Source organism: Danio rerio, chromosome 4 (genome assembly GCF_052040795.2).
Source record: "Danio rerio strain M-AB ecotype USA chromosome 4, GRCz13ab, whole genome shotgun sequence".
NCBI classification, from domain to species: domain Eukaryota; kingdom Metazoa; phylum Chordata; class Actinopteri; order Cypriniformes; family Danionidae; genus Danio; species Danio rerio.
Genome location: NC_141024.2, coordinates 64994686 through 65012642, shown reverse-complemented (window position 1 = coordinate 65012642; position 17957 = coordinate 64994686). Strand labels below are relative to the sequence as shown.

General features: G+C 37.8%; 1 protein-coding gene across 2 annotated transcripts; it reads left to right on the top strand.

The window, feature by feature from the left end:
* Nucleotides 1–287: 287 nt before the first annotated feature.
* Nucleotides 288–14452, top strand: LOC137489914 (uncharacterized). Of its 2 annotated transcripts, XR_015484114.2 has the most exons (4): nt 288–496; nt 763–909; nt 9700–11100; nt 13359–14452. XR_015484114.2 is itself a non-coding variant. In XM_087250120.2 (3 exons), exons 2-3 carry the CDS (start codon nt 825–827, stop codon nt 10932–10934), a joined length of 1320 nt encoding a protein of 439 aa, XP_087106246.1. In that variant the 5' UTR covers nt 288–496; nt 763–824; the 3' UTR covers nt 10935–14452. The 2 variants fall into 2 exon arrangements, 1 of the variants encoding a protein (XP_087106246.1); XM_087250120.2 differs by having other exon boundaries at nt 9700–14452.
* The last annotated feature ends 3505 nt before the right edge of the window (nt 14453–17957 follow it).

The following is a 17957-nucleotide window of genomic DNA, read 5'->3' as shown; positions in this document are numbered from 1 at the left end:
TCTCAAAGGCACTTAGTGATAATGACCTCTAAAGACGTTTTTTTAAAGTTGTTTTAAAATGTTTAGATTAAAGGTTTTGATCAACTTCAAATACTGAACATCTGTGTGATTGTGTGTGTGTGTGTGTGTGAGAGAGAGAGAGAGAGAGAGAGAGAGAGAGAGAGCGAGAGCAAGTGTCAAGTAGAAAACTAGGAAGAGAAATATTTGAACAAGTCATGACTGCAACAATAGGTGGCAAAAAACTAAAAACAAAAGACTTTTATTTTGGCGTGGCATGTGACGTCATTAGGCTGCGCCGCTCTTGCGCTTGATTCAGCTGGAGAAAGGTTTGTTTTTAAAACCTTTACATAAATATAAAGCGATTGAATAAAGTTTCAGGGTTTTCATCCGATGCTATATTATGGACCTGCTGTTGGCATTATTTTGACCCTTTTTACAACGAAGTACTATTTACTCAAAGTAATTAGGGCTATTGTTTGAATAAAGCAACAGAAATGTGAGTAATAAGTGTTTTAATTAAGGTTTAATTTATTAAAAAGCATAATGTCATTCCATTCTAAGGACAAATCACTATATATAAGAAATGGAGTACTAGTTTTAATCAGCTCATTGTGTCTTGCTCAGACTTACCTGATTTATTTTTGTTAATGACTCTCATATAAAACTGTTAAAGCAAGTAATGAAGAGAAGTTATTTTGATTCTGTTCATTGTTTTATTTATTTTAATCAGGACGTTTTTAATGTTTTTATTTTTTTAAACAGGATAAAGTGTCCAAACGCAGAGAAAAACTGCTGAAGTGACTGATCTCTACACTGTTATAAAGATGGCGTTTATTAAAGAGGAGAGTGAAGATGTGAAGATTGAAGAAACATTCACAGTCAAACAGGAAGATCCACAGGAACAAACAGGTTGGTTTTCATTCTTAAAGACCAACTTAGTCATTTGATCCTCCTTCAGATATATTTTAATAAGAAGAATACTAAATTAAATCCATCTTGCAGCCCTGAGTGTGCTGCCTAGTTCTCCTAAATGCACATAAGCACTCATTGAAAGACAGGAATGAGTTTCATCACTTGTTCTTATTTATGTCAGACTTGTTATGTATTATTCTCTCCTATTTTCACTACCTTCTTAAGGTTATTGCTTTTCTTGTTCTCTTTGTTTGTTAAGTGTCCTTGAGCACTGGCGCTATATAAAATAAATAAAAACAAAAAATTAAAAAGGTTTAATTGAGCTGACAATATTTGACCTACAGTATTCTCATAGAAGATATCTGCTATTACAGTGATGGTGTTGGCTTAGTACTTTCCATTTGCATACGTCACGTTGATCACAATTCCCTTTATTATCAACTTCTTTATGGGTTTAAACTTGTTTTTGTAGTTGTTACTAGTTCTCACAGATATTATCTTAGTTTGACCTACATTATTATAATAACTAATTACCAGGGCTATTGTGTTTAAACAGGGCTTCCGCTGGGTCTTAAAATGTCTTAAATTCCAAAATCAAAAATTTAGGCCTTAAAAAAACTTAAATTTACTGAAATATTGTGCTGTATGTCTTAAATCTTTTTAAACAAGTCTTCACTTTCCTGTGTTCATGTTTTGTTACCCAATCTGGCCAAAACCCATACAATCACCAACAAGACATTTTAACTCTGTTTATCATAATGGTGAGGATATCGACCAGGACAGATTGTTGTGCATATATTTAGTTTAATATAGTTTTTAAAACTTTTAAAACATTTGTTTATTTGTTTTTTTTTATTTTAAAGAATGTTTATTTTGGGTGATTTATTATTGTATTATTAAATATTTTATATTAAAATATTTTTTGTTTGGACATATAAAAATCTTTTTTATCTGGGCCAATTGAAAAATTCCTTAGTCTAAAATTTCATTCATAATGGTCTTAAAAAGTCTTACATTTAACTTGGTGAAACCTGTAGAAACCCTGATTTAAAGTATGTCAAAAAACGTGGAGGCCCTAATTTTAAATATGCTGAATGAAATGGACACCAAAATAATAAATTATTATAAAACATTGTACAGTTTTCTAAACTATATGATGTTGTGGGACAATGTGAGACAAAACAAATTAAAGTGAAACAATAACGTTTAGCATTGCACTGACTACAACTGGCCAACAAACTAGTCTAAAAAAGACTTTTGCTGCTTAGGAAATGGATTACAGCATGCTGATGATGTGCAAACATTTGAGTGTAAAGTTCATCAGTATTGACCATATTCTTCACGTACCAGCAGGTGTCGCCATTGGAATCTTTTTGCTTTTTAAAGAACACATCTTTAGATCCTAAAAACAGCGTTAATATAATAAGCCAAGACTGACATGCAATGTGTTGAACACCTGCAATGTTTTTTCAGCAATTCATAAAAATACTGCATATGAACTGTCTATTGATTTATACAAATAAAAACCATTTATTAATAATATAACAATTAATTAATCATTTATTTATAATATAATACACCTTTACTAAATGTGCTTGTGCATTTTTTTGTTTATTTGTTGATGTTATCTCACAGATGAAAAGAGAACAGAATATTTGTACTCAAGTTATAATACACTGCTAAAATAATACAAGTTTTAGTAAATGATCCTAATATTTTACAAATTACTCTTTAAAAAACTACTTTGAGTACTGGTTAATTACTTTTGAAAAAAAATATGTTTTTCATTATAGCCCTTTTTAATTATACAATTATTTATATTGTTTAATTGTTTAAATCACAAGGCTACATATAGGTATTTGCATTAACAAAGTATGGTCTATTTTTTCCGTACATGACAATGAATCATTTTTAATAGCACTGGCAAAACTACCACATACTTTTAAGGCCATAGAGACACTTTTTTGTCCATTTTTAAACAATACTTTCAAGCTTTTAAATGTTTAAAGTATATGATGAAAATATTTAAACTTGGGGTTTTATTTACATATTTTACACTGTTTTTCTAAATTGCTTGTTGTCTACACAATATTTTATTTTACGCTTGATCCTAAACTGAAATAATTTTACAAAAAAGACAAGAACACTGTCAGTAATAAAATAAAAAAACTAATTACTTGGTTTCTGACAACACTACATTTCTCAAGGCAGTGCTTTAATATTGTTTATTTTGATAAATGTAACAGATTGGTTTGACCTGTAATGCATGTACAATTTTGTGATGCTTTAAGACAGATCAGAATACCTCTATTATGTATAAATCACATAAATACCTCATCCAGAAACATTTCTAGCATAATTATTTTGCCGTAAAGAAATAAAAAGTTCCACCTTTGCTAAAAGTTATGGTAGGCTAAGTTTCACATCACAATACAGCCAAGTAAGTCCGTTAGCATTGTCACCGGTCATGCACCAATCTAATTCTAAATACTTGTTAGTTTTTGACTAAGTTTAGTCAAGGAGCAAAGATAAATAATTTTTACTTTTAAAAGATTACAATTGTATTTGATGATGAGATCATGAGAGGACTTGCAGTTCATTTGAAAAAGCCTATTCAAGAGCTCGGATATCCAGTTTTGGCGATTAACTACATGACTGCACTCTCGTGTTAAAATAAAGCACTTGCGACATTTGCAGAAATGAATAATTGCGCATTACCTGCAGCTCGCGCCAACACTCTTAGAGCCTACTCACACTATGCTATCCAAACCGTGCCCAGGCCTGTTTGCCTGATCGTTTGAGAAGTGTGAGTGCGCTGAATCGGGCTCAGGCACAGTTCACTTGGGCTTTGGCGCGGTACGCTTGTGTGTGAGTGCAAAACGCCCCTAAGCCAGAAACTGAAAGCAAGACAATTCTTTTAAGGGACTATTTCATATGCATTTATTAATCATTCTTACAGTTCAATGAACACAAAACTGTTGTAGTTTATTAAAGACGCAAACCCCTCACTGCACCACAGCTGTGCCTTCAGCAAACCTCCTAATTCCTGCAGCACGTGGACTTTATGACTGTTTATGAGTGTCAGAAGTGGCGGATCTGTTCGGCGAAATATTTGATTGTGTGTCACCGCATCCCAAACAACTAAAACAACATAACTAGAGAAGTCTCGACTGTGCTGAGCGAGAGCACTTCTCTACTGAACAGTGCATCATCGATGATGTAAGCGTGCCCAGCCTGAATGTTATGTGAGTGCGGGATGTCGGAGGAGTCGGGAGGGGGGACAAGCGTGCTTTGGCCTGGTTCAAAGCAACTGTACATAGTGTGAGTATGCTCTCAGATTAAACTAGGCTTCAGAAGAGTGATATGTTAGAGGCGAGTAAACTCCTTCGGTGAGAAGAGAGCCAAACGTAAGTAGATCTTCAAAATGGCAGGATGTCCGCGGCTTAATTACTCTTGTGAATAACATCTCTACAGTAAAAACCTATGCACCCAAAGAGCATTATTTCAATAATGCATTTGTTTTTAAGTTGTTGTTTTCTGTCACTTTAACACAGAAAGGCCTTTGTTCCCGCCCTTACGTTTTACGCAAAACTAGACAAGGTCGATTGTGATTGGTCACTTTTCATGTCAAAATCATCGCTTCGAAATCCTGGTATATTTTATATTGGTATATTGAGAACCACTGCTGAAGGAGATAAAATATACCCACACAGCATCAAAGGCCTGCACCTTTCCACAACAGCATCTCTGTTATGGGTAGGAGGACGACTTGGTTTTGCTGTAATTGTGGAGTTGGAGTTGTGAGTTCATACCACAACAGCGGTGCTTGGTCTGGAAAAGCCATGATCGACACTGGAGCCAGGCAGGCAAGCATTCCAGAATAAAACATACCTGCACCAGAAGAAAAAAAGTACACAGAAAAAACTCAAGCCAAGCTCTTTCATTGTTCACCTCAATTCCCCCACCACAAAGTCTATTCTAGTTACCAGATAATAGGGATGACAAGACACTAATAAAAAGCATTAGTTGATCAATCTCACCTGCATCTGGAAGTAAAGTGCCAGTTACATCAACTACTTCTGCAGAATCCACAAGTATGTACCTCCCAGCTTGGAAGAACAACTGTTCTACAGCACTGCTTGTATACTGACTTCCCTGTGCTGATCAGACAACGTCCATACCGTTTAACACCAGAGAAGCAAGAGATTGTTAAAGAGCAAGTCAAAGAAATGCAAATGAATGGCCTCACAGAACCTACACACTTAGCGTGGGCCTCACGCATTAGCTGCATTTCCACTATCGCGCCTAAAGAGAGCGAGCCAAGGCCAGTGACGTTTCCACTGTCTATTCCGGGGCTTAATCGGGCCAAAGCGGGGCTGTCTTGGGGCCAGCGGCCAGCCTTTTTCGGTCCGTCAAATACCTTGGGCCAAGGAGAGCCAGCTGGGGCTTCGGGGCGGAGTGAAAGGAGAGGCGGGCAGTTTTCTGATCGCACATGAGTACATGCGCCAAACAAATAAAGAAATAAGGGAAAGAAAACATCTGGACTTATAGTCTGGGGTCTTTTTGCGTATGATCACCCTTATGTTTCCCTTTTAAATGTAAGGCTGCTGCATAAAATAATAAAGTATATTAGCATTTTATTTTATAGTGAGGCTTTTTGCTGCGTCCTCCTTTGTTTCAATAAAGCATAATAATCTTTACACCATATTAATGACACAGCAAACAGTAAAGGTTTTCCAGAGTTTTTGTCAAGTTTAAAATGTTTGTTTGTGCGCGTTTAGATGCCTGTATGTGTGTGTGAGACCGGGCAAGAGTGCTCCTTCACAGCTCTGTTATGCCGCGAGTGGCTTTTTTCTTTATTTATTTTGGAGATAATACACAATATAAATACAACAGAAAGACATAAAACTTAACAAATTATGTAAAGTATTTGGATGCGATGATATTAATCAAATAACGCAAACAGAGCATTATTTCGGTGAGTGAAAGCAGAATCTAGCCTACACCTTTTTTTCTGTCACTCAGTCCTGCGCAGCACTCGCTGCTTTAAGCGCATCGGGGGAAAGTCCAAACACAAAATGTGTTCTATATCCTCAAACAACTGTTAATGTTTTTATATGACGTGGTTAAATTTATAAATGAAACTTTAAATGAAGCTTTAGTGAATAGCTGCTGAACGCAACAAATATGGCTATATTTTATTAGGCTACTCGCTCTTGTGCTGTAAAACACTTAACACGATGTCTATCAAAACGAGGATGTTATAAAATACATGCCATATCAAGTTATAAAGGAGAATTTCTGTGGCTTTATATTATGGATGTGTGCGCTCTCTGTGTTGGTTCCCTCTGTTAGTGGCGAGAGCACTCGATGCACAATGCCAACAGTCGGTCGGCGAGTAAACAAATGTAATTAATGGAAATACACAGGTCTGTGCGTATAGACATTTCATGTACTGCTGTACAGTAACGTGTCATTTGTTTGTTTCGGTTGTCTTCATTTTAATGGTTTCGTTTTGTGATGATTCTATGGTGTGCTTTATCTGCCTGTCCTGATTCCCGCTAAAGTGGGCGGGTTGTGTGACGTTTGATTCGCGGACGTTCTGTGGGCGGTGTTTGCGTGACGCGCTGTGAGCTACTAGCCCGACAGTGGAAACGCGACATGATTTCGGCCTCATTTCTAAACTTCCCGGGCTATTGGCCCGGCCCGATTAAAGCCCTGGCTCGCACTGGCCGATAGTGGAAATGCGGCTAATGTCCTTGTCCCCAAAAAAGATAGCAGTATGAGGTTCTGTGTGGACTATCGTAAAGTGAACTCTATCACAGAAAGAGATGGAATCCCTCTCTGGTGCTGTCATCTTCTCCACGATTGATCTCAACAGTGGGTACTGGCAGGTAACTATGAAGCCTGGAAGTGAATCCAAGACTGCGTTCATTGCTCTTGGGCCTATACCACTTTAAAGTTATGCTCTTTGGACTTTAAAATGACCCAGCAACATTCCAGCAATTAATGGAGTCTGTCCTAGGAGAGTTGCGGGGAAAAATGTGTTTTATGTATATTGATGACATCATCATATACTCGCCTTCAGTCACCCAACACTTTAAAGATCTTCAAAGTGTCATCACCTGGTTACACAAAGCTGGTCTGATCATTAACCTGAAGAAAAGTAAATTCTGCCAACATAAATTATCATTTCTGGGACATGTGGTGAACACCCAGGCCATTCCTGCTGATTCCATAAAAGTAGAAGCGATAAAATCCTACCCGGTTCCAAAAACATCAAAGACGTTAAAAGATTCCTTGGATTAGCAGGGTGGTACCATATGTTTGTGCCAAACTTTCCTCAAATTGCAGAGCCTATGAACTTATTGAAGAAAAAAGGGCAAATTTTTCAATGGACACCTCAATGTCAAAAGCATTGAAGAAATTAAAGACTTGTCTCACCTCGCCTCCCATGCTTTGACATCCTGATCTCCGACTCCCTTTTGTGGTTTCCACCGATGCCAGTGATTCAGGAGTAGGTGCAGTGTTGACACAACACAAGGCGCAAGGACAGGAGGAATTTATTGTCTATGGAAGTCGAACACTGACCAAACTGAAGGTTAATTACTCAGCTACAGGGAAGGAATGTTTAGCCATACTATAGGCCAGGGGTTTTCAAACTGTGGGGTGCCAGCGCCTGTTAAGGGGGGAGCGAGAAACTGAGGTGTGCACTCGAGTAAATATGATGTTTTTTTATGTTCACAAGAGTCAATCTGATTAGTCCCGCAGCTAACTAACAAGCACGAAGCACCTTTTGTAGTTAATGCGATCGCGTAAAACATGTACAAAAAATGTACCTGTGGCTTTTCAAAATGAATGACGGTGAAGATAACACCGGTAAATCAACTGACAAAAAAAATGACGAGTGCCCTTCTGAAGCATTAAAGCAAACAGATGACCAACCCTCCGCATCAACGGGGATCTCCACACAGAGAGGATTAACGTTCACTGCAAAAACCAAAGGCCTGTGTGCATCAAAGCAATGGAAGTATGATAAACAGTACATACAATACGATTAATAACGAACCATGTCTACAATGTGTTGTGTGTTCAGAGGTCCTTGCAAATGACTGTTTAAAACCTGTGAGACTGGTGCGTCACTTTCAGATGAAACATCCAATGTCAAAAGATAAGCCAGTCAACTTTTTTCGATGTAAAGAATTAGCATTAAGAGGACAAAAACAAACGATGACCAGTCAACACAAGGAGGTTAGATGGCTCTCCACAGGCAAAATCCTGCAGCGTATTTTTTCATTGCATGACGAACTGAGGATTTTTCTAATTGATTGTGGATCTTCCTTTAGGAGTCGTTTTACTGACACTAAGTGGCTCACAGATTGTACATACCTGTCTGACATATTTGATTGGCTTAATTCGCTTAATTTGTCCCTTCAAGGCCTGTGTTCAAACCTACTAACAATGTCTGATGAAATTGTGGGCTTTGTGAAGAAACTGGAGCGATGGAGAGGGCAGGTGGATGCAAGAAAATCTAGAAATGTTCCTGACCTTGGATGAATTTAACAAAGAAAATGTGTTTAACCGGGATACTACTAAAACGGAAATCACTCTCCATCTGCCATCTCTGTCTGCACATTTCAATAGGTATTTTTCTGAGCAGCATAATTGGAACCAAGTTTACAAAGCGCTGGATGCCCTTCTGCACCTTTCAAGTGACCGTACTTTGAAGACACTGTTCGACTTAACCACACTCAGAATTCTGGCTGGCAGTGGATACAGAATATGCTGAACTTTCGGAACTTGAAATTGATGTACTCTTGCCTTTTGCTTCAACTTGGCTCTGTGAAGCAGCATTTTCTGTGTGTACGTACATCAAAAACAGACTCATGTATCACACTGAATCAGGTAATGTACATGCACTTTAAACGCAGCAAATAATATGGGAGTGATGTTTGCACATGCTTTATAATTTTGGCTCGCTGGACAAAAAGGGAGGGGGCGCGAGTGAAATTGGCCAAACTTGGGGGGGCGTGTGTCCTAAAAGTTTGAAAACCCCTGCTAGAGGCTATCGAAAAGTGTAGACATTTCCTGGAGCCAAAACTCTTCATTATTGTCACTGATCATTCCACTCTTCAGTGGGTCATGAACTCCACGAAGACCACCTCACGTTTAATCCGCTGGCCCCTTCGTCTTCAAAAATTTGACTTTGTGGTTGAGTACAGAAAGGGAACACTGAATGAAGCACCAGGTGCTTTTATCTTGCATTCATCCCTTACCTGGTTGTCGTGTATTCAGCTATAAAAGAACTAGTATTTCCCATCACCATTGCAGAAATCTGGGAAGAGCAACACAAAGAACCAGATATAATCAAGATATTGCAGAACCTAGTAGATAAAGATTCTACTATGCATGAGCAGTTTGGGTTATTTTATGACAAGTTATATTATTGTTTCCTGTTGAAAGATAAATTCAAACACTACAGAATATATATATATATATATATATATATATATATATATATATATATATATATATATATATATATATATATATATACATGCCACCCTTATCCCAAATCTCCTCCAACACTACCACACACATCCATTAAGTGGACACTTGGGTATTTACTAAACTTGCCAAAGAATACATCTCATTGCTTTCTGCCCTGCAATGTGGACATCTGTAAAAACGTACGTGAAAAGGTGTGTGATGTCTTTTCACTTTTCAGCTTTTGATGAGAGTTTCTAAGACTTAATAAAAAACTAATGTTTTATTTCTTTCTTTCAGACCGCATTAAAGAGAATGAGGGGAGTAAAGAGGAGAAACATCATGTCAAAACTGAGGAAAAAAATATTTTTTTGAAAAGGAGAAACAAGAATCGTTTCACCTGTACTCAGTGTGGAAAGAGTTTGGCAAACAAAAGCAAACTTAAGATTCACATGATGATCCACACTGGAGAGAAACCATTCACATGCACTCAGTGTGGGAAGAGTTTTAACCGCTCATCACACCTTAATCAACACATGATGATCCACACTGGAGAGAAACCATTCACATGCACTCAGTGTGGGAAGAGTTTTGACTGCTCATCACACCTTAATCGACACATGAGGATCCACACTGGAGAGAAACCATTTGCATGCACTCAGTGTGGGAAGAGTTTTAACTGCTCATCACACCTTAATCAACACATGATGATCCACACTGGAGAGAAACCATTCACATGCACTCAGTGTAGGAAGAGTTTTTACTGCTCATTCTCCCTTAATCGACACATGAGGATCCACACTGGAGAGAAACCATTTGCATGCACTCAGTGTGGGAAGAGTTTTAACTGCTCATCACACCTTAATCAACACATGATGATCCACACTGGAGAGAAACCATTTACTTGCACTCAGTGTGGGAAGAGTTTCAGCCAATCATCATCTCTTAATCAACACGTGAGGATCCACACTGGAGAAAAACCATTCACATGCACTCAGTGTGGGAAGAGTTTTTACCGCTCATTCTTCCTTAATCAACACATGAGGATCCACACTGGAGAGAAACCATTCGCATGCACTCAGTGTGGGAAGAGTTTCAGCCTATCAACATCCCTTAATTACCACATGAGGATCCACACTGAAGAGAGACCATTCACATGCACTCAGTGTGGGAAGAGTTTTATCCGGTCATCATACCTTAATCTACACATGAGGATCCACACTGGAGAGAAACCATTCACATGCAGTCAGTGTGGCAGAAGTTTCATCCAATCATCACACCTTAATCAACACATGAGGATCCACACTGGAGAGAAACCATTCGCATGCACTCAGTGTGGGAAGAGTTTCAGCCTATCATCATCCCTTAATTACCACATGAGGATCCACACTGATGATAGACCATTCACATGCACTCGGTGTGGGAAGAGTTTTACCCGCTCATCACACCTTAATCAACACATGAAGAAAAACCATTCAAATGCACTCAGTGTAGGAAGCGTTTTTACTGCTCATTCTCCCTTAGTAGACACATGAGGATCCTGTGGTCACACTGGACTTTTCTCGCCATAGACTTCCATTCAGACGCACGTGAATGCATCAGACCGGAAATGCAAGTTCGTGCCTCAAGTTTCGCAGTTCATTGCCTTGCAGAGTTCAAGCTTGGTGAATTCTGACCTGCAAAATTGCATAACTTGACTGTGTGAGACCTATCGAAGATCAAAACATGACCTCTCTGGACTAGGGCTGTAACGATACACCAAACCCACGATTCGGTTCGTATCACGATTTTTGACCCACGATTCGGTTCGTATCACGATTTTTTTTTTTTTTTTTTCGTGTGGGGTGGGCAAAAAAAGATTTTTAAAACTATTTTTTATTAAATAACATTTGAAAAATCTTTATAAACTAAACATCAAAGAACAATATTAACTATGCAAATTATTATCAATATAAATAGCCATATATAAAATAAATAAATAGCCAAAGCTATATCACTTCTGTTTTCTTTGTAACAAAATACTGTTGAAAAACCAAACAGAACTAAACTCCATTGTGTAGATGGTTCAAGCATGTTGAAAATTCTTTTTCAATCAAGTTCTCTTACATAGAAAAAGTAAATTAAATAGCTACTAGGGATGCTCATTTTGTTAATTTTGCTAACCGACAACATTAATTGGTTATTACCGGTTAACTGGTCAGATTACTGTTAATTTTATATTAAACAAATTGACGTGTCTATTTTTTGTCTGACACATTAAATATTGCATTTTAAAATACTGATTTATTTTTATATGTTAGAATATTAATAGCGGAACAGAACAACAGAGCATTTCCACGCACCTGCAGTGTTTAGCACAGAAGAGCAGAATAATCTAAATAAAATAAATAGGACTGCCCTAAATTATTTTCACTTAAATAATTAATTTATATTACAAAACGACAATACTGACTGATTCTTTTTAATAACCGGCATAGGCTTTTTTTTCCAATCATATGTTTTTTTCTTCCGTCAAATAAAAATCGCAGACTTCCTCAAATTGCCCGCTTTACGGAAAATATGCATTTATTTAAAGCTCCGCTGTTATTATTATAATCACAAAACCTTTTACATTTTAATAGAAATCATTATTTTAAAGATTATGTCCTGATATAGCCTATGCTTTCCTCTCTCTCCCTCGCGGTTCAAGTGCGCGCGCTGCATGATGAAAAGACAGCAACAATGCGCTCATATGTTGACTTTTTGTAAACAGTTTTGTTGTTTAAATATGATATTGCATTAATCTGCGTACATGCTTTAAAAGCTGAAAATAAAAAGTAAAGCCTATTTGTTGCGTTTATTATGCAGATCCAGGTCAACATCAGTGCTGGTTAAGCATCAACAGGTCTGTATCAAACAGCAATATTCTTCTTCCATTTTGCTTCTTTGGCAAATGCGTCTGTAGGCACGGGATACACGTTATGGTCCCGCAAATTAAGTATGCCTTGCAGTTAAACAAGGGGCGAAAACGAGGCGCACCTCACTGCCTTTGTTGACAAGGAAAAAAGAAGAGGCGCGGTCCTCTTATGAAACGACTGAATCAGCTGGGTATCGATTGTGCAAAGGTGTTGCTGTCTGTGTTGTTACAATAGTAATATTTAATACTATTGTGATATTCAAGATTTGTACATTCATACAGCTCTGGATAACTTAAAACAGCGATTAGACCTTCAGAGCGGCGTTAATGCGTCCTGAAGTAAAGCGAAACTGCTTAAAACTCCAGCAAGATAGAGTGATTGTATGCAGAGCCATATACCTTTATCTCTAAATAAAGTATAACTATAGAAACTGTGTTCATCTTAACTGAAAGCTTCGTCGTGTTTTCTGACCTCACACATCGCGCACCTGTCAGTCAGCACTCTCAAAGGTTCAAACAGAAATCGCACAGCACGGATACAGAAAAGTTTGCGCAGTTACCTGACATCTGGTGAACGCCCATCCCTCTCTGCGCAGCCACATTAACAGTGTGAGCAAATCATCGTATATGCGCTGAAAATCCAGCCGCTTTGACAGCATTGGCAATGTTTCTGGCGTTGTCGGTTGTCAAGCGGGGTTAAGTTGGTTTTGTTTTTGATATTCCTGACACATTCAGACAGTCCCTTACTAAGAGCTCCGTGCGAGCTCTTCCGGCTAAATATTGCGAGGGCTTAAACGGAGCAGTGCTTGTAATGTCGAACGAAAAAAAGTGTTAATTAGCTCAACTTTTGCTGGCACGCGTGACGTTATTGGCAAGGTATCACGGGGTGTGTCGCGATTCTCCCTTATCACACCGCGACACAGGATCGTAGATCTGAGTGTCACGATTTCGATTTTATATCGTGTATCGTTACAGCCCTACTCTGGACAGTTAGTAAAATATAGACCAATCGCTCGCTTTTTAAATGTCTGATCATCTTGTTTAATCCGGCTCCTTTTCACAGCGCTGTACAACAGAATTTTGCATGCTCAAATTCTAGTGTGACCGCAGCTTCGATGTGGGATGAGTTTCGGCAGCTCCTCAGACCTTTATTAAACACATGAAGACCCACACTGGAGGGAAACCATTCACATCTACTCAGTGTGGGAAGAGTTTTAACCAATCACCAAACCTTAATGAACACATGAAGATCCACACTGGTGTGAAAGAGTATATGTGCTTTGAGTGTGAGAAGACTTTTATTACAGCTCCAAAAACTGCACCAGACGATTCACACTGGAGAGATCGTACAAGTGTTCAAACTGTGACAAGAGGTTCAATCAGTTAATGCATCTCAAAACACAAAAGAGGATTCACACTGGAGAGAAACCGTACAGATCTGATCAGTGTCTACAGAGTTTTGCTCATTTGGCCCAGCTTAAGAAACACATGGACAAAAAGTTGCACACATGACATGAATGCAGCAAAACATTTTTCTCATGTGCACAGGATGTTTCATGTCTGAATAATGTTTGAATAAGCTATAAATAACAGTATAATACAGTATAATAGGTATACTGTTTTCCAACACTCCTACACTGCAGTAGATGGGGATTGTAATTGTAAATGTGTCGCGCTCCTTGCATTTATGTAAACACATTGATGGCGGCTGAGAGAAGAACAGTTTCATAAACATTTGGCAAACAGCACCTCTGTAGCTTGAAATCTCGTCTACTCCACTCTCCAGTGTATTCATGTAGCTAGTGTTGTTTTGGATGATGTTCTCTGTTTGACTCCCTGAATGAGAAATCCAGATTGGAGTATGTGGTAAATCGTGATTGGATGCCTGCATTGCTCATCAATGGCTATATAAAAGTTGTTGTGCTAGCTACCTCAGGACCTGTGGCTACTCAGGAGTCCTCATGTCAAGACCTGCCATCTCATTGACTCTTTCACATTATGGTTTTGTTTTGCATTACTTATATCATGTAGTTAAAATGTTGTTGTGATTATATCCTAAGTTCTTTATTTTCATTAGTATCCCTAGACATGTTTTGGTTGCTTTGATTGATTGTTCTATGAGTTACATTTTATAATAAATCATTTGCATTCAGGTTATTTTGTTGGCTCATCTCTCTTTTATGCTGCGACTCAAACAAGCAGGTCATAACACTTTGTAAAATGTGTCCGGTTGTATCCGAGATCTTGTCCTTTCAGTTATGACCATAGGTGTGAGTAAGTACTTAGATTACCTTTCGTCTCAGCTCCTTCACCACAACAGACAATTACATCAACTGCATTACTGCTGCCGCTGCACAGATCCGTCTTTTAATCTCATATTCCATTCCTCATGGCTCATGACAGATACTTAAACTCCATTTGGGGTAAGGACTCTCCGCCAAACTGGAGGTGGCCACTGTTTTTCAGTCAAGCATTATGGTTTCTGACTTAGGCCCCGTTTACACTAATGCGTTTTAGTTTGAAAACGCACAAGTTTTGCTATGGTTACGCCAACCGTCCACACTACGCCGGAGTTCTCTAACGCCGAAAACGGAGCGTTTCGAAAACGCTGGAGAGGCCGTTTTCATTCTGAAACGCTGCTGCTCCGTCTCATTGTGGATGATGGAAAACGGAGACATCTGAAAACGTAGGCGGGGCTGCAGACGTTCGCCTCTCTGATTGGGGCTTTTCCTGAATATTATGTAGCCTAACACGCACAGTTCAGTCCTGCATTCTCTCCGTGTAAGTTCAGACTTCGCAAGTTTGATCAAGGCTGCAGTCTCTTCTTCTCAGTTTGATATGGAAAAGCAGACTATATCTAGGACACGGGTAAATCTTCAAAGGGAACAGTGTACTTTATAACTTCATTCACATCATTATAAAAGTATAACATACAATAAGTTTATACATTATCGGAAATAAAGGCAAGCGATCAGTCAATATACAGAATGTAGGCTACGTGGTTACATTAATCATTAACTTATCTTTGCGCTTAGCCAAAACACGTTACCTGAGAACAAGTAATAGATTCCAATGACCAAAGTCAGGGAATATGTCGTTAGATAAAGACAACAAGACGAATGAAATATCCCGTTTAATAAATGTAGTGAGATTAGATCCAGCGGGAGATGCTTGATGAGAAGTCTGACTAGCACAGCTCTCATCTGGGTAGATGGGCTGCAGCGCTTGCCAGAGAGTGAGTGTGTGGTCACGTGATGTGCGTTTTCAGCGTTTTGGTGTGGACGGAGAGCTGTTCAGAAACGCTGGGTAAAACGCGAGTGTGGACGTGGATCGTTTTCATTCTAAAACGCCGTTTTAAAACTAAAACGCACTAGTGTAAACGGGGCCTGGGAAGCTTCTACAAAAACAACACACGACTCTTACATTACTTTATAACCAGGCTTGGGAAAAAATAAATTGAAATGTGTTTCAAATCAAAATACCTCAACATAAGTGTATCAGCATTAACTACAAAATGCAGCAGCCAAAACTAAAAAATAAGCTTCCATCAATAGTCCTATAAAACAACAGCAACAAATCAAATGAAGATGGCTAAAGTCAACTTATTTTCCTAATACATCATTATTTCTCTGTAAGACTGGTTTGTAAAGCTGCTGAACTTTCCATCCCCCACTGTATGTGTCTTGAGTCTTCACTGCTCCCCACTGCTCATTTGCATCTTTATACCAGCATTAATGGGGGTCAATTGAGTCTTATCCAATCACATTCCAGATCCAGTAGCTCAGCAGGGTTGTTTCTATATATTCTGGGTTCCTAACAGAAACGTCATTGGCTTATTTTGCTAAGTAAAGAGAACAACTTTGTATGACAAACTATGATTGTTGATTCCTACATTGGGATTATTACCAACAACAACCTACAAAGAAAAGCCCACTGAGGCCATTTCTCATCCCACTTCTTTATTGAAGACTGAAAAGGTGAGTTGCACATTCTGAATTTACACTCAAATAATATCTGAATGCTAACATTATAAAAAGTAAAATCTAAACATGCGTGGATGCACTGTTCAACGTTGTATTAAAGTTCTTCAGTCATTTTTAAAAGGTTCTTTACAACTTTTTATTTAGTTTTTTGTTTGTTTGTTTATTTGGTTATGAATATTGTTTTTATCCTGACAAATGGACTGTAGCCCAGTTTCAACCCAAGTTAACCTAGTTAAGTTTCAACCTATTACATATATAGGTTGGAACCTGGCAGGCAGTTTTGAAGAATTTGATGTTTCCCCATTCAAACATAGAAAGAGGTGGTAACATCAGTTGAATGCAAGTGAATGAGTTAAAGCTATGGATAAAGAAATGCAATCATTTAAAGAAAATGCAACCTCCTATCAACCTACCTGAAGGTGAAGATCTGGGGGGTAAATGCTTTTTTTTCAATTAACATAAAGATTGATGGTCTTACAAATACAAAACAGAAAGCAGATAAAGTATAAAGTGGAAAATGTATCAATAATTCATGACAAAGAGTAAGTAGGGGGATAAGCTAAACAAAAAAAAAAGACTTTTATTTTGGCGTGGTCATATAGCTGCGCCGCTCCCGCACTGGGATTCAACTGGAGAAAGGTTTGTTTTAAAGCTTTTACACCGATGTAAACCGACTTATTAAAATTTCAGGTTGTTCATTTAATGCTAGATGTACCTGCTGTTTACAATATTTTAACCTTTATACAAATAAAGTAGTATTTTACTCACAATAAGGTCTATTGTTTGAATAAGATAGGATAAACTTTATTTGTCCCCGAGAAGAAATTCTTGTCTTGTGCAAAAGAGTGCTACAACGTTGCTGTAAGCAGACAATTAAATAAATAAAACAAAATAATTAACAACATTTGTTAAAGTTTAAATAAAGCAACAGTAAAGTGTATAATAAGTGTTTTAATGAAGGTTTAATTTTTAAAATTGCATAATGTCATTCTATTCTAAATATACATCACTATATATAAGAAATAGAATAATGTTACTAGTTTTAATCAGCTTATTTGTGGCTATTGTTTCTTGCTCGCACTTACCTGATTTATTTTTGTTAATCACTCTCATATAAAGAAACTGTTGAAGCAAGTGTTGAAAAGAAGTTATTTTGTGTCTGTTCATTGTTTTATTTATTTTAACCAGGACATTTTTCTTGCTTTGTTAATTTTTACAGGATAAAGTGTCCAAACGCAGAGAAAAAATATATATTATAAGGAATGACTAGTTAAAACATGTAGTAGTAATGAATAGTTTTTATTTGAAGGGCACCTATTTTACCTCCCTTTCATAATTTAAGATAAGTCTTTTACGTCTGTAAAGTTTCAGCTTAAAACACCCATCAGATTATTTGTTATACATTTTAGAACGTTGAGATTTTTTGCTTTAAACACTTCAACTTAGTGATTAAACACGTTTTTTAAAATTGTCTTAAAATGTATAGAGTAGAGGATTTGATTAACTCCAAATAAGTGTGTCTGTGTATGTCAGAAAGTGGAGGGAGAAATGCCAATAAGTCATGACTGCAACAGTAAGTGGCAAAAAAAGACTTTTATTTTGGCGTGGTGTGTGACGTCATAAGCATGCGCCGCTCCCGCGCCGTGATTTAACTGGAGAAAGGTTTGTTTTAAAGCTTT